The sequence below is a fragment of the Branchiostoma floridae genome, chromosome 16 (assembly GCF_000003815.2).
Source record: "Branchiostoma floridae strain S238N-H82 chromosome 16, Bfl_VNyyK, whole genome shotgun sequence".
Classification (NCBI taxonomy): domain Eukaryota; kingdom Metazoa; phylum Chordata; class Leptocardii; order Amphioxiformes; family Branchiostomatidae; genus Branchiostoma; species Branchiostoma floridae.
In genome coordinates this window covers 16,104,523-16,126,459 of record NC_049994.1, presented here as the reverse complement: position 1 = coordinate 16,126,459, position 21,937 = coordinate 16,104,523, and the positions used below count along the sequence as shown (strand labels likewise).

Here is a 21,937-nt window from a genome sequence, read left to right as displayed (position 1 = left end):
AGAGGGAAGGAGAGGGATGGGTTCCACCTTCCAATACAGTGCCCTAGACACAGTGGATAACAACCCACTGCTGCTACAGCCTCAAAAATGCTATGGGACTACATGATGTACAAGTAAAGGTAAGGGTGAAGATGGTTTCTAATATGCCTTTTAGGTAAAGGTACGTATAAAAAAATAGTCTTTTTGCGGCTATGGTTCTTGGAGCATGCACCATATCATATGTTCTAAGTTCTCACACAATTTGTTTGTTTGTTTACTCAGCCCAAGTATTGTAGCCAACCTGTGGGACGTGACAGACAGGGACATCGACCGCTTCCTCCAGGCCCTGCTCAAATCCTGGCTCACCTCAGGCTCAGAATCCTCCCTGCTGGAGTTCGTCAGCCAATCACGGGAGGCCTGCAAGCTAAGACACCTGATTGGTGCAGCCCCTGTGGTGTATGGTTTCCCTGTACATGTCAAGTAATCTGATTGGCTAGCTAGTCGGCCAATCATGTCAATGAGCCTCATTGGCCAGCTTGTTAACCAATTATGCAAAGCCTGCAAGCACAGACACCTGATTGGTGCAGCCCCAGTGGTGTTTGGTTTCCCAGTTCATGTCAAGTAATCTGATTGGCTATCAGGTTAGCCAATCACGCAAAGCCTGCAAGCTCAGACATCTGATTGGTGCAGACCCTGTGGTGTATGGTTTCCCTGTACATGTCAAGTAATCTGATTGGCCAGGCAATCAGTAAATCAAGTGATGCCTGCAATCTTAGACACCTGATTGGTGCAGCCCCTGTGGTGTATGGTTTCTCTGTGCATGTCAAGTAATCTGATTGGCTAGTAGCTTAGCCAATCATAAAAAGCTGAAACTCTGTCCTTACACATGATTGGACAAGCCTCTGTGAATTTTATTTGCCATGAATTTCCATGAATGACTGATGTCTTAGCCAGTCATAAAAATGAAATATAGAAAAGAATGTTTCCAAATTGTAATCAAACTGTGTATAGTGTAGTTTTGGTATCTATTTCTTGACTTTATGTTAACAAGTTGTTATTCATTGTTATTTTGGAAATTGTACATACTTTATCCTGGCCAAATCTATTCACTGTTATAACTTGTGCATGTATATCTTAAGTGTATTGTTAAACCCTTTCAGTGTGATCATTTACCTCATTATTTTTGCATTCCAACTCAAAGTTGAACTAATTGCCAAGACAAAAGGATTGTACTTTCCATTTTTCTACTGCACACAACTCCAGTCTTCAGTTGGAGAGTTGAAAACTTGGGTAGGTCTAATTTTGTGTGTGTGTTGGCTACTACAGTTCAACTTTGATGAAGACTGACTTCTACCAACACAAATGTACTTTCAAGATAATTCTCTCATGTTGTGTTAAAAGTGTTTTAAGATTGTATCTGTGCAATGATAGGTCTCAAATTCCCTTGTTCAAACTTGGTAACGTTAGTACCGTAATTAATAAGTGTGACTAGGAAATGTGGTAGGTACATGTATTTTATTTGTAAGAGTTGAAATAAAGATGGGAGAAAATTACCTCAAGTATTCAGGCAATGTTAACCCTCATTAAGTTCCTTTGCTATTACATTCTCGGTACATGCTACTGGTAACAGTACAAATGCATTACACACAAGCCATTTTCTCTCTCTTTGCCAAAGAATATGATCTTCCCTACGGTATCAGCAACAAAACTTTGAGCACTTCCTGCATTTGATCAAGTCTCTCTTTAACATTGTATTACTATGCATTCCAGACATGTCAAACAAATGGAGCATGTTTGCTTTTTTACTCTTTGAGAAATGCTATCATCGCTAAGGTAGAATCATCTACAGTTACTACATGCACTGATCTCGGCTATCCTAACAACAGTATTTACACATGATTTACACAAAATTCTCTGGACAAAGGCGACTATTTTTGCTAAAGAAATCACATCTTTTCCATCCAGTCTAAGCAGGTAAAGCCTTCCAAGCTGCATTCTGCTCCTTGTGTTACTGAAAATAAAAGAAGAGAAGGTGTAAGTTATATTCTGCTAGGTCTAAAAATTATAGATAATGATTAATCCAAATCCACAATATTTTTAACTTTAAGGAAAACAAGTGACCGTAGGTAACATAGTCTGTGACGTCGGTTTGGTATTTTGTTGGTTGTTATGTTCTTTTTGCTTGTTGTTTGCTGATATTCTTTATGTATTTAATCATGGTGTTAAATAGATGGTATATGTAATTTTGCTTGTGATGTCTGTGTATGTATATATATATATATATATATATATATATATATATATATATACATACATACATACATACATACATACATACATACATACATACATACATACATACATACATACATACATACATACATACATACATACATACATATATATATATACATATATATATATATATAGGTTTACTGATATCCAGTTTTCTGTGATTCTTCATTAACCACATTTCCTGTCTCCTCCAATCTCATTGATGAATCTATGAAACCGCACATCCACGTCCCCATTATAACGAAGAGGGCAAAGTTGCGGCAAACACTACCTATTGAGCAACGCGAATTGTAAGATGTTGCGGCAACTTTCCAACGACTTTACACGTTCTAAACCATAAAGGCATATGACTACCAACCACGCAAATTATTTTTTACTATAATATGTGATCCCAACCTCAATAATAAAGGCACAATGCCGGAGCAAGGGGAAAACAGCATAGTGCAAGAAAAATCAGTTACGTACCATCAACTGCAGTGCCAGGCATAAAGTAACATTGAACAACACGCGGAATTCAGCGTCACACAAAAGACCGAAAAGTCAACTCACAGCCACACTTGAAAGGAGATCGGACATGAGACTGATGTAGCAGTATATATGAAGACAGCATTATCATAATAAAGGTACCAACCATGTTAATTTAAAACGTAAATGGCGATTGGCCCGCAGCTATTTATAACTACCGTAAATAGGTGATACTGTCATATTCAAAGTAGATCGATGTTATAATACATATCATGACCAGCTGGTCGGAGCTGTTGACAACATGAACAGCTGGTCACAGCTGGCCACAGCTGGTCACAGATGTTGACAAATTTTGAGCAACTTGTGTGAATGGTAAAATGAATATCCAACATATTTCGAGAAAGGTGAACAACTGTCAAAGCGACCCAGAACCGAAACACACCGCCAGGTGCGAACTCGCGTTTGACGACAAGAAAACATTACGGATCTGCTTGCAATATTTCATTATGGCAAGACTCACACAAAGCGGCTCTGGACCAAAACACCACAAGACGAAGAAATTGTAGGGGTGATATTTACCACAAGACGAAGAAATTGTAGGGGTAATATTTTTTTATACATCCATAATAAAACGAGCTGCCGCGAAAAAAAAAGTGCATCATCGTCAACCTCAGTGCAGAGGACTTGCAAAACAACGTACGTATGCGACAACGGGAACATGCAGTTACAGATGCGAACGCGAATAACTTTGACGATCAGATAAAACCACGCATCTGCTTGCAATATTTGATTCTGGCAAGGCTCACCCAAAGCGGCCCTGGACCAAAACACCACAAGACGAACAAATTGTAGGGGTGTTATTTTTATACACCCATAATAAAACCAGCAGCCGCGAAAAAAAAAAAACGTGCATCATCGTCAACCTCAGTGCAGAGGACTTGCCAAACAACGTACGTCTGCGACAACGGGAACATGCAGTTACAGGTGCGAACGCGAATTAACTTTGACGATCAGATAAAACCACGTATCTGCTTGACAATATCAATTACCGCATGACCCATATACAGGGGATCTGGACCAATACACCGGAAGATGAACATTTTGTAGGGGTGTTATTTTTATAACATCCGTAATAAAACCGGCAGCCGCGAAAAAAAAACAACGTGCATCATCGTCAACCTCAGTGCAGAGGACTTGCCAAACAACGTACGTATGCGACAACGGGAACATGCAGTTATAGGTGCGAACGCGACTTAACTTTGACGATCAGATAAAACCATGTATCTTCTTGACAATATCAATTACCGCATGACCCACATACAGGGAATCTGGACCAATACACCGGAAGATGAACATTTTGTAGGGGTGTTATTTTTATAACATCCATAATAAAACCACCTTCCGCCAAAAAAATCCACGTGCATCATCGTCAACCTCAGTACAGAGGACCTGCCAAACCACATAGAATTCAGACAATGGGAACATATAGATACAGCTGCGAACGCGCGTAAACGTGACAAAACTAAAAGTCTGTCGACCAGAGGTTCTGGTCACAGACTAACAATTTCACACAAATTATCATGGAAGCTTGTCAGTGTTTGTAGCAGTCATAGTAGAATGATAAACTTTCTTCTAAAACAATTGCTGTTGTCATATATCTGCAAGATCATGTGTTAAAGAGACCACATGTCTGTACTAGTAAGTTACAGTGTAACTCTTGCAAGTTCACATTCTAAAGTGATCGGTCATCAGGATTGATCCTGAAGAGAAGAAGGTGACAGTGGTCATTGAAAATTTGATCCGCATATATCTTTGTGTTGGAAGAAAGTTTAGTATTGTACTATGATTCTACATAACATGTGACAGTTTCTAAAACTCACCCAGTTTCTTGAGTAACTTTCATACAGTGTCTCTACCTGGATGACTAGTACTAGTATTAGACATAAGGAGGACTGTACATGTACCTGTTGTGTCTGTCCGTCTGTTTGTGTGACCGGCCCTTCTACGGCCTGAGCTGCAGCAGCTAGGGCCTTCTGTCTTCTCTCATCTTTGGTTTTGTACATGTGTGTTGCCACCGAGCCCACCAGCCAGCCACCGTACAGGGTCAGACCTACAGAATCACAGTACAGGGTCAAACTTACAGAACTGCGAAGCTTTTGACAAAAGTTTGCACTTGTGTCTAGCCAGGCCTCAGTGTGTCTTTTTCCTGGTTTCAGTATTTTGACAAATTGGGTGACATTGCTGCAATATCAATATTAATAATGATTAATATGTCTTACAGTGAGTGATAAGTTGTCCTTACCAACACTTGCGAGAACGAAGACCTTTTGCAGTGAGGAGAGCACGCCTCGGGTTTGGCCTGCAACCATTGTTGTCTTCTCTAAACGCAAAAGTACATCATTAGATATAGATATCATATAATGTTGCATACTGTGTATATAAAATAATTAGATACATGGATACATAGATTTTTGTATATACACAGTTGTGGAGTGGCTAGCCTGCAACTTTGCATATATACTGAAGAATCCTGAAATTGTAGAAGGGCTCACAAACTGTTTTTGTTGTGTCAAATTATACAGTATTCTTGTAAATATACAAGTTAACGTTACCCAAACATAAATTGGCTGTAGCTGCTTGGCTGTTCAGTTAGGTTTATTACATAACATCATCTGTATGTAGCGATTTGTAATGCATTTATCACGCAACATGCACGACGAAAATTTATAAAAATTATTTTGCGTAACAACTTGCCCCCCTCCCCCATAAATGTCCTTTACGCAAATAACCCACGTTTACAACGTACAAATTCAAGAACCACACATCTACAAGCGACAAAGTAACATAAGTTAAACACGAGTGAGTTTTCTGTGATTCCTACCTTCGATATAGAGACAAAACAGCGAAAACGACTGGAGTTTTGTAAGGTTTAGCACGCAGTCTACCAGTATACAGCCTTTTAGGTCAAAGGTTACGACTGTAGGAATCCTAGCGATTCTCTCCGTAACTGCAGATCACAGCGCGGGTGCGTTGCTTTCGGATTGATTTCCAAGCAGATGTCGGGTCAATATTTAAATCATTTCCTACGCCAAGAAGTACCAACAAAGTTGAAATAAGAAGAGTGTAGTGTATGTGCGTGTGCGCGCGCGCCTATGTGTTTGTGTGTGTGTGTGTGTGTGTACGTGCATACCTGCCTGTCTATGAACAACTTGACTCGAGAACTTGTAAGTGGATCTTGCTGATATATTTGGTATGTTCATAGATGTCAAGAAAATGAAGAAATTGTTAGATTATGGGCCCGCAGCGGCTTTTCATGGTATTACAGCAGGGTTCCTGGTTTTCATATCTCGTGTTCTGAATATGTTGCGTACAGTCGTGATTTTCAAGCCTTTTCAAGTGTAGATTGGTCTTCGGCTCTTGGATAAGCGGTGTTTTTTAATACATCAAAGGCAGTTTAGGCGTCATTCTGGACAGGAATTTGTGAAAATCCTGGTTTAGATTTCACCTGTCAGAGGATGACCTGAACTGAACTCTAGTCAATGTGAGCAATTTGCATGTAAACTACTGCCCAATAAAGGCGTGCTCTATAATCGTATGGCTCAGGCGTTATATATTACAGCTTTTTGGGGGTTCTTAAACGTAGATATTAAGTGTTATAACTTGAAGTCTAGCTAGCAGTGTGGGAGTCCACTTAAACATCAAAAGGTGTGGTGGCCTTATGCAAAAACTTTGTGTTGGAAAATACTGTGTCTGATCATGTATGATATTACATATATATCAAAATCAAAGGTTTTGTGTAGATTGTTTGTTTGTTTGTTTGAACCTTTATTTATTCATGAAAGCTCAAATTGGCCGGCAGGCCGCTTTTCATTGAGGTCATGAGGGAAGAGGCAAGGGTCAGACAACGTATAAAACAGATACAGTTTACATCATTTAGAGTCCTTTATATGTCCTATAAGTCTATAACGTTATACGCAATTGATTTGGGGCCTATCGTAGCAATGACGTTGAAAAAAAGTAAGGATAATTTTATTGTGATCGAAATGTAATACCTTTTTTAATGCATGACATACGATCGAAGCCACTCCCTCCGTGAATAATTATCAATTATCCACACTAGTGAAGACAACTACCCGGGTTGTAAGACAAGCTCTTCGTGCATCTTATTACCGCACTACTTATAGGGACAGTCTCGGCCGAAACTGAGCTTCAGTGCAGTATCGATGTAGAACCCGTCTTAGCTGTGGAAGTCTAAAGCTCTCAAAGGTTTGTGGATCTTATCTGAAGTGTAAAGTGTGTGATTCTTTATTATATTGGTTAAATCAATGTCCTTTATTTTATTGAACATTTTGCCAACTTTGCTGAGCTGAGTAGGCCACAACAGCATCTTTACATATGTGAACATGTTGACAGAAGTCTAACGCTCTCAAAGGTTTGAGGAAATTTCTGTGAAGTGTAACGTGTGTAATTCTTTCTTGTATTGGTCAAATCAATGTCCTTTATTTTATTGTACATTTTGCCAACTTTGTGCCGAGTAGGCCACAACAATGACATATTTACAAACGTGCACATGTTGTGTCGTAGTCTAAAAAATGTGGTTCTTCTCGCTTCTTCATAATGGCCAATATGTATCAAAACACATCTAAATTAATTTTCAGTTCTATTCTTATGTCTCAAGTGAACGAATTTTCCCAATGTACATAAAGTCATACATACAACATTATTTTCGTCAAAATACATTTAAATGTAACAAGAAAACCGCCATTACAAAATACCAACTTTGATTCAGTTACCGATCTTTTTTTTACGTACTTTCGAAGGCATTATTAGGGATGCCAGACTACTAGTACTTCCAGGTCCTACACAGGCCAGATCCTCGGCACTAGGGCCAACATGCCACCGAGGAAATTCTACAACAGGCCCGCTAAATTAAACCCCGAAGACGATGGATATTAATGATTTCAAGGGTCTGGCATTCAGGCTATGAAGACATTTGTTTTCTCCGTTACTTAACATCACAATCCATAATCTGAACTGTTTTTTTTTTTTTTTACCTTTTACCTGACACTTTGGGAGTTAATGTCCGATCCGATTCAACACTTACAATCTGATATCAAACACCATAACACAGCAGGCTCACTATGGCCTTTTTTGGCACTTTTTCTGGCCATTTCTTTTTGTACTGGGTCGCTGATTGCTGGACATGGCCGGCTGTCAGAAAAAGCCAGCAATCAGCAACCCAGTACAAAAAGAAATGGCCAGCAAAAGTGCCAAAAAAAGGCCATAGAGAGCCTGCTATGGAGGCTAGAAAAAACCGGTCTTACAACCCTAAAGAGATCCCTCGAGTACAATTACGTGATTATAGAGATTCCTCAATCAAACTGCGGGATGCACATAATGTGTTTATCTTGAAACGTGCCACATGTGAGCTTTATCTGAACTCGCAACAACAGAATGTGATTTTCATTATCATATTGACGATTTTCATAATCAGGACCGGCTAGTAAGAGGTGTCAGACCCCAGCTATGCATGCGCAGGCACGCGGCGAGGCAGAAGCATCTACCAGGCTCTGCAAATTGGTGCATTGTAGAAATTTGGCAAATAGAAACAATAGTGCGCTATAGTTATTTCCTCGTGGTGAGGAAATACTAGTAACTCCTCTGAAATTTCCCTTCTGTCTCCAAGTGGCATTTACTGCACGAACAATACAAACACAAACATTCTACAAAGCTCTTCTCTCTTTTTCAACCAATGTCCTCTCTCATTTTTCAGTAAATCAGCAGGCGACAGAAGATGATGCTAACAGCACGATTCGGCCGCAGCAGGGTGATTAACAGAGTAAACGCCGTGTTGATAATGGCCATGATGGCTGCATACTACAGCTTACACCTGATGGTGCTAAGAATGGAACAGCTCGAACGGCGGATAGACAGAGAGCTGCTTTCAATGAACGGCGGCGAAAACATGTCGCCAGAAGCACAGGTGAATGATTTATTTCCGGTACAACCTTGAAGTCTTACAACCAAAATGCGTTTTACTTACTAGTACATAACTAAAGGATACATATACAAGCACAGTTCAATTTCACATAACCCTTAAAAGGACTCCGTTACCATAATGTATGAATGATTAATTCAAATCCAAGATACGCGTTAAAGTTGTTAAGTATGAGTTATCATTAAAATAGTGTAAAGGAGTAAGCTTCACGCTGGAGTATGTTGCATTTAGGAATTAGATACATTTATTGTACAACTTCAGAGCTCTAGGCATAAATGACAGCAGTATGCCAACGACATTGGCTTCAAGAAACTGAATTAAAACATCCCTACTTTCCACAGGAAGTTGAGGACGAACTAAGCCAGTACAGCTTCAACTTTACCATCGATATGAACAACCCGGGGAAATGCAACAGCAGCGAAGAGGTGTTTCTTCTTATACTCGTCACCACTTCGCCAGAGAATCACAGACACAGGTTCGAGATTCGACAAACTTGGGGGAACGTTTCGAGCGTCTCCGGAGCCAACATCAGGACCGTTTTTGCCGTGGGAAAACCAAAGAATAGAGAGGCGCAAGTCGCACTGGAAAAGGAGAACACAATACACCACGATATTATACAGGGGAATTTCGTGGATTCGTACAGAAACTTGACCTTAAAAACAATGCTATGTTTGAAGTGGGCTATGCAGTATTGTCCACAGGCAAGATATGTAATGAAAGCAGACGACGACACTTTCGTCAGCATCTTCACGTTAGTAAAACACTTACAGGAGCTTCCCTCAGACACCACAGACTTTGTGACTGGGTTTGTGTACAACTCTAGGGTGCCACTCAGGGACCCATTCTTCATACCGAAATGGTATGTCAGCTGGAAAGAGTATCCGAGGGATTCCTACCCCAAGTACCCTTCCGGATTTGGGTATGTCCTTTCCAGTGACATCATCGTTAAGATCTACCAAGCAGCATTAGATATAAGATATTTTTTCTTAGAAGACGTGTATATCGGACTGTGTATAGAGAAACTAAGCATCAGTCCTGTACACCACTCCGGATTCTGGCCGGAGTTTGTGGACATTCCGTCTTGTAGAGTTGATTGGTTGCTAGCTAGTCATTGGGTAAAGGAACCAGAGGTTATGCTCAACCATTGGGCAAAACAAAACACGAACTGTTCGCTGGTTTCCCAGGACAATGTTGATGATCAAGCGAGTGAGTGAATACCCGAGTGAGTGAGAGAGTGAGTGAGTGAGTGAGTGAGTGAGTGAGTGAGTGAGTGAGTGAGTGAGTGAGTGAGTGAGAAAGATTCTTGTCCGCTGTGGGCGCTAACAGAACAATGAAGAGCACATGTCCACTCTACAATCTACTGTAAATATTTACTGTGCACCCTAACTTATCAGGTTTGACATTTTCGAACAGTGGAAGACAAAAGATCCTACTTTTAAAAATGATATGTGGATTCTCTGATGTTAATAAGAGAATTGTCTTCTTTTTGTCTGTAAATAAGGAAAATTCGGATGTTGCCTTAATTTTGTTAAAGGCTCACTTCTCATCGTAGAAGGACAAACTATAACTAAATGTATTTTGTCGTCCACAACAATATTTTCTCAGGTACAGACTTTCAGAACACTTGTAACATGGTCCTGAAATTGTTAATTTTATACAATTAGATATATCTCTTCATAGCCAGCATCACTGCGATATATCTGCTTAATACAAAGATGAAGGAACTAATAAGAATTGAATCAGATAACTTTACCACATCTTCTGCTAATGCTTATGTTCGTAAGTAAAGCAATTGCAAGCTCAAGTGTCGTTCGCAACAATATTTTCTCAGGTAAAGACTTTCGGAGAACTTGTAACCTGTGGTCCTGGAATTGTTTTAGTTTAGATAAATGCCTTTACATATATCATCACTGCGATATATCTGCCTGAATACAAAGATGAAGGAACTAATAAATTGAATCAAGTATTGCATCTTCTACTCGTCACTTGTTCTTTTAAAGTAGTAGTAGTCCACTGAGTTCTGCCGATGCAGTGGTAAAGTAAAGCATGTCAAAGTGTTGTGAATGAATTCAAGGGGTTGGTAAATAGATGAATAAGTTCTTTATTCATAACCAATGAGTTACAGCAGACTTTAAGAAGTTATGTAACAGCCAGCGTTCCCGTGACCGTCTGTCACCTTCTTCAGGTAATAATGACGGGTTCATATTGTACTGCAGCTAGGTGTCGCTGCTAACAATGCGGCCCCAAACGTAAAGTATTACCACGACATGAATCCAGATTGACTTGAAATCTTGTTACGCCAAAAAGTGGTTTTGGAAACGGTCAAGTTTCCGTTTTTCCATTTGACCGTTTCCAAAACCATATCCAGTTGCTTGAGTAACTGCATTTTGGCGTATCTTATTACCTGGATGACTAACCTACATCGACGTATCTTGAAATCTAGTTTTTTTTTTAATTGGAGATCATCACCTTTATGTCTGTGTGTATGTATTTCTGACCTATATGAAGATGTCGAGGTCTGCATTTGCGTAACAAAATGCAAGAATACAACAACAATTTTACTCATTTTCTCGTTATGCTCGGGCCTTTCTCACTCAGTTTCGGGATGGACAGGCTTCATCACCCCCACACACCCAACAATAAAGAATAAATGGTCTGTCCCCATCTATGGTGACACATTGCCTCAGGGTTCGGTCAGACAACTGTTGCACCTTGGCTTGTGTGCGTTCTCAACATCTTACTGCCTACTTTCTTAAATGGTGGCGACGAGAGGACTTTATGCTAGCTTCTTATGGTAGGTAAAACTATCCGACATGTACCTTAAATATGACGGTAAACAAAATTTGTTTTAAGAAATAGCTGGCAGTTGTATGGGCAACTGAGTAATTTACTTAAGACAATTATGGTAACGAAGTATCACAACAAAAGGGGATAAGCTTTGGTCAGGTATTTTTTTCCTATTGCATGTGATGCACTGTGAAACTAGGTCACCTCTCTTGCTTTAATGCAAGCCCTTAAAGATAACAAAAGGAAGCCAAATTAAAAACGAACACTTAGATAATACAGTAGCTACTCAAGCAACTGGGTCGTTTTTTATACAGTCAAACGTTCAGATAGCAGTGATTGACCGAAGACAGTGGATGTTGTCTACAACGTCGCCTGACCGTTTCCAAAATTTGCCCATATGCTCGATGAACTTTAATTTTGTGATGGCTGTTCTTCCATTCCGTAACGTTTAATCTAGATAACCATGTTTTCTTCTGATGGAGCTATTCAAGGAAGCCATATGTTGACGAGCCGGTCGGATGAGTGGGAGTTTGTTATTGTGCGCGCGTGTGTGTGAGTGCGTGTGTGTGTGTGTGTGTGTGCGCGCGCGCGCGCGCGCGCGTGTGTATGTGTGCATGTATGTGTTCTTGTGTCATTATCATATCTTGTCGTGCTTGTCCCAATATATTCTAAGTGTATCATGTTCTCTGTATAGGTTCGAAACAGACAGCAACATATAAACACGCGATGCGCTTGGATCGCGGCTGGTTCCAATACGCTATCGGCGCCGCTCTGCTCCTGTCCGTGATCACAGCTTGGTTCAGCCTCTCTCAGCACATCGAACATCCCAAGCACAAGGACCTACAACGCGGGTTAGCGTTGCACGGTCCTAAAGAACAGGCCGACAGGGATAGAGAGAGACTCCTCAGTACTTCCTTAGGGACTAATCTCATCAATCCGCACCCATACACGTTGCTTCTCAACAATCTGGACAAGTGCAAGAGCGGTGAAGACGTTTTTCTTCTCATCATCGTCTCCACGAAACATCTTCACCACAGGCAGAGGTACGAAATCCGGAACACATGGGGACAGGATACGAACGTCACAGGTGTCGTCATCAAGGTAGTGTTCGCTGTAGGCCTGTCGGATGATGTAGCGTTACGGAGAGCGTTGGAACACGAGAACAAAATACACAAAGACTTCATCCAGGAAAATTTCATCGACTCCGATAGGAACAGAACTCTGAAAACTATCATGGGACTAAAGTGGGCAGCACAATTCTGTCCACAGGCCCAATACGTTATGAAAGCGAATGACGATGCCTTCGTGAACGTCTTTAGCCTGGTGAAGTATTTGAAAGACCAAGCCCGCGTCACAAAGTTCGTCGCTGGACGAGTTTTCAACAAAACCAGACCAGTCCGAGACCTAAGATTCGTCGACAGGTGGTATGTGAGCAAAGGAGAATATTCAAGAGAGGTATACCCTAAATACCCAGGGGGGTTTGCATACGTGATGTCCAATGATACAGCAAAACTTTTGTACAGAACGTCGCTGAGTACGAAATACCTGTTCCTAGAAGACGTGTACGTAGGCATCTGTCTGGAGAAGCTAGGAATTGTTCCCGTACACCATGACGGGTTTCACCATTGGTACGTAGACGTGGACTCCTGTAACTCTGAGTGGCTACTGGCCTCACAGTGGGTGAGGGAACCTGGAGCTATGACTGACTTGTGGGGCTCTTTATTGTCCGACTGTGACAGCCAAACCTATGATCATGAATAGATAGATAACTGTTAAGGATATATGTCAACAATATGGTTGAAATGGACAGTGTTCGTTATAGTAAATAAACAATCACATATTTTTTGTACACAATCAAGCGTTTCTTTTGATTTATACACATAGCAATATATCTAATACATCTTTTTCAATGGGAGTAATAACACAAATTAAAGCCTACAAACTGGGGCATGATTTCAGAAAATTGAAATTGGTCATTAATAATTCATAATAATGTATGGGCTTATATCGCGTCCAACAACCGGGTTGATCACAAAGGAGCGACAATACTTACATCATTTATCATTATCGTGAATATTGTATTCAGCATTGTTTTCAAACTTTACGTGAAATTCAGTCCTCTTCAGTCACATTCAGTCGCGGTCACATTTTAAACCGTGACCCAGTTGGGCTGTTTGTGGAAATCAAAAATAGAAATGTACATGTAAGAATATACACAAATAATGCCCACGACCATTCTCTTTATGTCTTGTGTAGTTTGGTGTCTTTTTTTATCATACTTTTCGTTCCCGAAAGCTGCCCGGCCTGGCCCCGGTTTGAAAATGTGTCGTAGGCCTTAAGTAGGCCTTGGACTCTCTAGTGTGCCATTCGAATGTGTAAATTTACCCAAGAAGAAGATACCTCAGTGTACAAATAGCGTGTGTGCCTGATGAATCTATAGCAAAGCAAATCTCGACTCGCATTTTGCAATTCGAAAGGACGGAAAGTGTAAACGATCTGGAACAGAAGATGTGTTTTAACAAGCTTTAAAAGTAACTAGGCCTGAAACAGAACACACGCAATGATCATGTTAACAAAGCAGAGAATCAGTAGTAGAGACCAAGTTTTATCAAGAGAATTTAGAAAGAATTTCGAGGAGTTAGAACTGCACAAAGCTACTGCTAAATAGGGTAAAGAGATGTACATAATCTACGTTATATGAAGTTATTCATAATTATCGTGAATAGGGCCCATACGAAAAAGAAATATCTGATACAGGCTATGGTATTGCGTTACTTACAATGATACAATTAAGTATTTTTAAAGTAAAATGTGGTACATGTGAAGTCATTCGTAATGAATTGCTAAACTCTGACAATGTGTTCTAAGTCTGCATTAAACTGTATACACTCTTTATCCTTATGAACCCAACTAAGGCTTAGGTCACATTTCCAAAGCGGCCGGGATGTTTTAAGAAACGAAAAATTAAAATATATACATAGAAATATACACAAATCATGCCCACGAATCTTATTTTAACATTTTGTGTGTTTTGATGTCTTTTATATCATTCTGTTCGCCCCCAAAGCTGCCCGACCGGACCCCGGTTTGGAAATGTGACCTAAGCCTTAACAGGCCTGGGGTAATTGGTCATGCATGTATTGGTTGAGTGACTGTTAGTAGACTGTACGAATGGCGGCCATCTTTAATTCTGTGAAGAATCGTGAAGAAAATAAACCGGTTGGACGGCAAGAACATGTGCACACCTGAAGGAAAAAATGACCTCAGGAATAAGGAATATATCCGGGCGGATCCAACCGCACGCCCTTTTCTGTTTGAGGAGGTACAAACGATTGCAGGTTTAGTTTTCCAAACAAAACAAAATAAACAAACAAATAAAGAAATGTTGTAAACCACTATTGTCAAACTTTTCATATGACCTTTGAAAATACAACCCTCTTCTTAAAGTGGTCTCGTCCAAAAGAGGTCAATTAGCAGACGAAAAACTAGGTGGGTTTTGGGCTTTCTTCCTCGGATGTGTAACAGACGTCTTCACACAGCTTTCCTAGAATTCTAGAGTACTAGCTGGTATGTATGATATGTGATATACATCAAAACTTTGATACAAAATTGTCTGTGAATTCATTCATTACAGACAGTGATAGCTTGGGGCCCAAAGTACTAACCTTGTTATGTGGGTCAGATATCTAAATTTGTCAGTCCTGTAAGCTTGCACATAGATAAAAAAACTGTTGACAAATAGACAAGGCTAGTAGGATTAAAATACTAGTAACAACTGTGATATCTGATGAATGCTGGTTAGAGTAATAGCTGTTGATAAACTTTTGTTCCTTGATGCAAACAGAGAAACTAGTAAGTGTCGTGGGTGGGTGGGTGGTCAAGCCGGTGGGAGAATGCTGTTTATCTTTTGTAACTCCAGTTATGAACGTTATAGATGACATATGTTTTATCTTCTAGAGAAACGCATCCGGATAAAAGACGAGAATGGGTCGGAATGGGCGAGCCGTGAGCGCCATACTTCTGCTATCTGTCGCAAGCGCAGTTTTACACATACATCTAATGCAGAAGAGAGTGAGAAACCTGGAACATCGCTTCTCACAGCTGCAGACAGATGGTGATGAAATTGCAGGTAAAGAGGCGGTGCTAGAAGCGACACGGCTAAAACGGGAAAAAACTCGTTTGGTTCAGAAATCCTACCGGGCCACCGGCGAAGTGCAGCATCGAAGAGGACCCCTTGTAGAACATGAGCTTCGAACGGCGAATTCTAAAGAAGACAAGCTTCGAACGGCGAATTCTAAAGAAGACAAGCTTCGAACGGCGAATTCTAAAGAAGACAAGCTTCGAACGGCGAAGTCTAAAAAAGACAAGCTTCGAACGGCGAAGTCTATAGAACACGAGCAACGAATTGCAGGTTCTATAGAACACGAGCATCGAATGGCAGGTTCCATAGAATCTAAGTTGGGCCAGGATGTCATTCAGACAGCATCAGAAGACACACAGCGAGATGACTATAACAAATTGGTCGAAAGGGTTCTTCTCAGGCTTACGACAGTACCAGACAAAGGATCTGAGACTGGTGTAGTCAACCCACACCCGTACTCCTTTGTTATCAACAATCCCGGCAAGTGCGAGAATCAGGACGTCTTCCTGCTGATCTTGGTGACGTCAGTGGTAGAGAACATGAGACAGCGGAACGGCATCAGGCAGACCTGGGGGAAGGAATCCAACATGGCCGGGCTAGGCATCAAAACTGTCTTCGCGATAGGCAAGACGGGCGATGTGGCCAAGCAGACAGCTCTGGAGGAAGAGAACCGAATTTACAGAGACATCATCCAGGAAGACTTTGACGACACGCACCGCAATGCAACTCTGAAGACGATCATGTGTCTGAGATGGGCCTCCCAGTTCTGTGCTAATGCGGAATTTGTGCTGAAAGCTACGGATAACACTTTCGTGAACCGGATTCCCTTCATGAACTATCTACAGGGTCTACAGAATAGAAACATTAAAGGGTTGTTAATGGGTTATACATACAGCGGGACGAAACCACTTCGAGATCCCTTTTTCATACCTAAGTGGTACGTCAGCGAAGATGATTTTCCGAGAGATGTGTATCCTAAATACACTGCTGGCTTCGCTTTCGTGATTTCAAACGACATCATAAGGCCTTTGTACGAGGTGTCGTTCAAGGTTAAGTACTTGTTCATAGAGGATGTATATGTTGGACTGTGTGCAGAGAAACTGGGTATAGATCCAACACATCATGATGGTTTTTATCCTATATTTGTAGATGTTAACTACTGTGGTTTGGATTGGCTATTGGCGTCTCATAGCGTAACGGAGCCAGAGTTAATGACCAAGTTCTGGCTGATTATCAACGCTTGTCGCAGGCTGCCCCAATAGTTTATATATATATGTTTACCGTCACGGAATAAAGCATATTGGATATAGAAGAATTCTTTTCTACAACCAGTAGGTACTCTTTCGTTTCAATGTCTCTCAGACATCCTCCTCAGAGCTTCTGAATGGAGTTCTGATTCTCGCCGCTATAAGTAACCGATGTAGGTGGCGCTTTTGCAGAAGAGGAGAAGCAGAACTCGAGTCAGAAGCTTTGAGGAAGGTGTCTGAGAGACATCAAAACGTAAGCCAAGTAAGTACCTACTGGTTGTGGAAAAGAATTCTATATCCTACCACCCTATAGCCTACCAATTATTTTCGGAAGAAATTGATGAAAAATTGTTGTAACTTTCGGAAGAAACATATTGTTTTGCTCAGTTGCCACACTAGGGTAAGGCCTCTGAGTTTGTCCAAGACGCCATGCCCTACGCTAGGCTTTGTCTAGTAAAATATAAAGCAGATGTAGATGTTTCTTCCAAATGAACAAGGTCAATGACCTGGGCCAGACGGTTGTTGCCATGGTTACTGAAGATCACGGTAGCAGACGCCCTGTGACGTTCGTTTACATGTAGCAGGTGGCAGGACAGAGCTTGAGGGGCTGGTCTTCGTATACTAGTACTTGAATGTGTTTTAGTAAGAAAAATCAGAACAGTAGTTTGTTAGGCTGGACCATGAGATGATAGACATTATGCATTTGCTTGCAAATGCTGCCTTTCTCGTGTTATGGTTGCAACATCAATTACAGCTATGTTCGTATGAAAAGGAGCAGTGTTTATGTTTCTCTGGAAATTATTTTGCTGTCTATGAAGTGCAACAATGTGAAAATCAGCAAAAATTTTAAAGAATCGATTACGGTAACTTAATCAACATGATTTGCTGGTGTATTATTCTGAATGGTAATACAGATAAATGCACAGAACATTTTGGGATTATTTGCGATAAAATCTACACACAATCATATATCGAGTACAATGTTTTAACAACTGAGCTCTTAGATTCTAATAAATAGACAAATATACCAAGGAACTGAAGATGTTTCAACGTGGTGTATGATTTAAAATATTTTGTTTACAATTTTCTTGTAAGCAATACGTCTAATCTGGGTTAGAAAAATCACCTGATTCTAAAGCGAAGACAAAAGACTCCATTTTCGTACCTTTTATACCAACGATCGACCCCTCGCTAAATTGGTCCCAGGAGGGCATCCTGAGTCTCTCTTTTGTTGTGAAGTATTCCCCTTGCATCCACACACCTGTAATATTCACATTTACACGCGACGGGCGATGGCTATCCCGCAAATTAGGTCATACGCAGGACAGCTGTTGTTGCACCCTGCTTTGTTTACATTGATTTCTTTTCAGAAAAAGAAAATTTAGATTACAAAAAGGCTGTACGTCAATCTGATTGGATGAGTCGTTGTACAGCATATAAGTGCTGGTTTAGACTTTTCTTCGCATGTTTAAAGTATAAACTTGATAAACTTTAATGTTGTGTCTGTCGTGCACAAAGTCCTACCGGCTGGAAATGTTTCAGAAGCAAATCTACTAGAGCCAGGACCTTTAAAATGCAAATAAAAACATAGAACACGGACATGCAAACATTTTGCGTATTTATATTACCAGCTGGGTCGGTCCTTCGGGAGAACATAATAAACGTGTAGGGGGATCAACAATTTTGAACGTTCCTTACGAATGGCATTGACTGTTCTCCCCTTTGTAACAATTTGCACACCAATTCGGTACAAGCGAATTTACTTTATTGTTCTTCAGTTCTACGTTATTTATCGTGTGTGTCCTTTAAAAGTACCCCCAGAAAATAATGGTTCGTCCCGCTCATCGGAACTCACGACAACTCTTCTTCAAGACTACAACCAGGTCAACCACTTTGAGGACCAGATTTGGTCCCCACGGTCTTATTTACACCTGGCTATAGATGCTAGTGGTCGATGCTGGTCACACGGATTTTTCAGTAGCAGGGACAGAGCAAGGACTTCGTTGGACAGGGGAAGCCTATAGGGGCGCTGAAACAACTCTCCGAGTAAAAAAGGTAGGAAATATCCGTGCATGTTATCTTCTGGTTCCCATCAATCAAAAACACGATCCCAGTCAAGAACACAGCCTAGTAGTTGATGCTAGTCACACGGATTTTTCAGTAGCAAGGGCATAGTATGGGACGTCGTAAGACAGAGGAAGCCTTAGCGGTGCTGAAAACAACTCTCCCGAGTAGCACAGGTAGGAAATATCCGCGCATGTTATCTGCTCCCCATCAATCAAAAACATGAGCTCAGGTATATGTATATGTGTAGACAATGATTTTTACTCAGGGATCAGACGAGAGTTTGTCCGTTGTAGACTGCAGAAAGCTATAGGAAACATGGCAGTCTCAAAAAGTGTTGCTACGATTTCGGTCTGTTTTGTCATCAGTGTTTTCCGGTCCGTGTGCATTGTTTTCTTTCTACCTTTCATTTTGGCCGCCATCTTGTGGCAAAAAATGCCAATTGCGTTTCCATGCCTCAACGGTAAACTAATGTAATTGCACTCAATCATACCTCTGGCTTTGTCCATTGTGCTTGTGGTAAGTTAAGTTGTCTGAAGCAATTGTAAAACTTGGAAATGGTGGATGATCATATGCTAATCGAAATAGATGTTTTCGAGTAAATGCAAGGATTTTTATCAAAACTGTGGATCCACTCGTTGATAGATATATTCACACCCATTGTACATCAATTTCTGGTGATATATTCCAAAGGAAAGCTTTAAGGGGGTTCCTTTAGATTGAACCATGTATTTTAAGAGCTGGCTGATACGTAGAATAGAATGACTCACTGAATGACTTTTTCAACGTCAACGCTTCTTGAGCACACAATGTTATACACATATTTCACAATAACCTACTACGCTGCAAGGTACAAATCGTAAGCCTCACAGCTACAAACATGTATTTGTGTCTTATGCACAGAAATAACAACAGTGGTCACACTATCCACCAGTGTTTTAATTTCTGTGCACAAGAAAAATTATGTACTTTTGTTCCTTACAACACATACCCTCAGGCAGACCTTTTCGGACAGGCTATTCCGAGAAGCCCTGTTTGGATTTACAATCTTTGCCTCAAATCTTGAAGCACAGTCACACAACTGGATCTACAACACTGGATTAAAAAAATCCAATGTTTACAAATCAACATCCGTTCTAAATTGACCTCTATGAAAATTCAAAATATCCTATCTTCTATCAAGGACGTTATATGGAACGTCCTACTTTCTATGAACACAGATCTGCTTAATTTCAGAACTGCTTTCAGAAAATTCATGAGATCATTACGGTTGCGTATTTCACCCTACGCCCGATACCCCTGTCACATTCTGCGAAAATCGATCGGACAACGATTCTGCGGCAATCGCCCGAGCCTCGTTTATTATAAAAACTTTATTGCACAACAATTGTACAAGGTACAAAGTATAGCTTATATGTGACAGGGTCAGTTTTTCAGGTGAAAAATACGTGCAACCCTCTGTCGATCTTAAATATGGCCGATCTTCCATCGATACGCCCGAAGATCGTGGATAATGAATGAAGACCTTTGTTGTACATACATACCCACTGGGTTCAGTACAGGTCGCAACAAGATATACTAGTACATGGAATATGTACAACGAATCTACAATACTCAAGAATCGTATTCTACTGCGTGAATTCGACTTCTTCTCGTTTCTTTGTGATATTGAAAATATAGAAACAGATATGCTTTATAAGTAAAGGTTTGTCTAAATTCATAAGGAATATAAATTTGTCTATATTGCTTAGTTGTATGAAGTGGGGGAACATGGGTTCTATCAGTCTATAGAGTTCAGCTCTCTCTTTCTTGTACAAACTGCATTCTACTACAAAATGATGTTCGTCTTCTAACTTATCTAGATTGCAGTATCTACATATTAGTTGTTCCAAAGGAGTGCGGTTATGTCTTCCGGTTTCAATGTGTAAGTTATGGCAACTGATTCGTAGTTTTGTGACGGCCGTCCTGTGCCGAATATTGTCAATATCCAGGTATTTTTCTGCAGTATACAGTAGGTGGTTTTGAACAGTCTGTAAGACCTTAGTTTGTTTTTAGCGGATCCACCTTTGTTATCATTGTGTAGCTCTCTTAGAAAAGTTTGAAAATAAATGATAATGTGACAGGGTATTATTTAATGGATGTCTGCATAGTCTTCACCGTTAGGCGTATGCAGCCTGTGTCAATTTCTAGAAATTCGTAGGGAAATACGCTTTGCTCGCATAATCCATATCGAGACAGCCAGATTTTGCGACTTCTTCGAATTGGGCATAATACGATTTTCCGAATTCAGCGGAAAGCGTTGTGGGGACCTCCTTTTCATCATCATCGGTGGAGGGGTTTACGCCAGGTTTCCCGTACGGGTGAATGATGTATATCACCATGTTGCCCCCCCCCCCCCCCCACCACCACCATCACGCAAACCCCTAACAAGGTTGACCCATTATCTGGCCATTTTGGTCGTGCTAACGTACTTGCCATGAATGATTCACGTCATTCTTGTCACCACGCCGGGTCAACTGATTAATGTACGTCTTGGATAGGCACTTTACACGACTTTCCTCACTTAACTCAGGTGTAAATGAGTACCTAGTTGCGGCTGTAGGACCTAGTTTCTCCTGTAGGACTTAGTGCGTCAGTTTACGAGAGTGTGGAGAAGGAAGTGCACACCTCTCTTTCATTCTTAAAAACTTAAGTGCAGGCCAGGCAGACGGGTCGCCTCAAACCCACCATGTCTGCCTACCATCGTCTTCCGAGACAGATGGATGCCAACATATGATAGGGTCAAAAAGTTGACAACTCCCTTTGACATGTATAAAGTTAATTGCTCTTTTGGGAGTTTACAAGAAAATCGGGAATCCTCGAGCTCCTTCAGATGTGAAGATGGTGTGCAAGAACATTTGATGGGTTTGGGTCTCCGAAATAAGGGATTGTGGAAACTTTGAGTGTGTTATAAAGCTTAAA

The 21,937-nt window shown here is 40.7% G+C and overlaps 5 protein-coding genes across 5 annotated transcripts in view; 4 read left to right on the top strand and 1 right to left on the bottom strand.

Annotated features, from left to right (window-relative positions):
• Positions 1-1,532, top strand: part of LOC118432840 (separin-like) — a 30,982-nt gene extending 29,450 nt beyond the window's left edge. Inside the window, exon 29 of the mRNA XM_035844460.1 lies at positions 262-1,532. Coding sequence (XP_035700353.1) covers positions 262-463 — 202 coding nt within the window. The 3' untranslated portion in view covers positions 464-1,532. The remainder of the gene's footprint in view (positions 1-261) is intronic.
• On the bottom strand, positions 1,289-18,220 carry LOC118403859. The gene is made up of 4 exons (XM_035802720.1): positions 18,078-18,220; positions 5,042-5,119; positions 4,704-4,849; positions 1,289-1,990 (listed from the first exon to the last, which is right to left on the bottom strand). Exons 1-4 carry the CDS (start codon positions 18,163-18,165, stop codon positions 1,988-1,990), a joined length of 315 nt encoding a protein of 104 aa, XP_035658613.1. The 5' UTR covers positions 18,166-18,220; the 3' UTR covers positions 1,289-1,987.
• LOC118403843 (beta-1,3-galactosyltransferase 5-like) lies at positions 6,913-10,708 on the top strand. Its single transcript, XM_035802699.1, has 3 exons — positions 6,913-7,005; positions 8,513-8,722; positions 9,079-10,708. The coding sequence occupies exons 2-3, from the start codon at positions 8,534-8,536 to the stop codon at positions 9,949-9,951; spliced, it is 1,062 nt and encodes a 353-aa protein (XP_035658592.1). The 5' UTR covers positions 6,913-7,005; positions 8,513-8,533; the 3' UTR covers positions 9,952-10,708.
• Positions 11,329-13,373, top strand: LOC118403836 (beta-1,3-galactosyltransferase 1-like). The gene is made up of 2 exons (XM_035802692.1): positions 11,329-11,531; positions 12,219-13,373. Exons 1-2 carry the CDS (start codon positions 11,405-11,407, stop codon positions 13,283-13,285), a joined length of 1,194 nt encoding a protein of 397 aa, XP_035658585.1. The 5' UTR covers positions 11,329-11,404; the 3' UTR covers positions 13,286-13,373.
• LOC118403829 (beta-1,3-galactosyltransferase 1-like) lies at positions 14,884-17,947 on the top strand. The gene is made up of 2 exons (XM_035802682.1): positions 14,884-15,091; positions 15,482-17,947. The coding sequence occupies exon 2, from the start codon at positions 15,509-15,511 to the stop codon at positions 16,925-16,927; it is 1,419 nt and encodes a 472-aa protein (XP_035658575.1). The 5' UTR covers positions 14,884-15,091; positions 15,482-15,508; the 3' UTR covers positions 16,928-17,947.
• Positions 18,221-21,937: the final 3,717 nt, after the last annotated feature.

What these genes read in the sequence shown, in the direction of transcription:
- LOC118403843 (XM_035802699.1), top strand. Translation starts at nt 8,534, where the DNA reads ATGATGCTAACAGCACGATTCGGCCGCAGCAGGGTGATTAACAGAGTA. An exon ending in ACATGTCGCCAGAAGCACAG is followed by an intron (nt 8,723 to 9,078) that starts GTGAATGATTTA and finishes TACTTTCCACAG; the next exon opens with GAAGTTGAGGACGAACTAAG.
- LOC118403836 (XM_035802692.1), top strand. Translation starts at nt 11,405, where the DNA reads ATGGTGACACATTGCCTCAGGGTTCGGTCAGACAACTGTTGCACCTTG. An exon ending in CTTTATGCTAGCTTCTTATG is followed by an intron (nt 11,532 to 12,218) that starts GTAGGTAAAACT and finishes TTCTCTGTATAG; the next exon opens with GTTCGAAACAGACAGCAACA.
- LOC118403829 (XM_035802682.1), top strand. Translation starts at nt 15,509, where the DNA reads ATGGGTCGGAATGGGCGAGCCGTGAGCGCCATACTTCTGCTATCTGTC.
- LOC118403859 (XM_035802720.1), bottom strand. Translation starts at nt 18,165, where the DNA reads ATGCAAGGGGAATACTTCACAACAAAAGAGAGACTCAGGATGCCCTCC. An exon ending in GTCGATCGTTGGTATAAAAG is followed by an intron (nt 5,120 to 18,077) that starts GTACGAAAATGG and finishes TTTTGCGTTTAG; the next exon opens with AGAAGACAACAATGGTTGCA. An exon ending in CTTCGTTCTCGCAAGTGTTG is followed by an intron (nt 4,850 to 5,041) that starts GTAAGGACAACT and finishes GTGATTCTGTAG; the next exon opens with GTCTGACCCTGTACGGTGGC.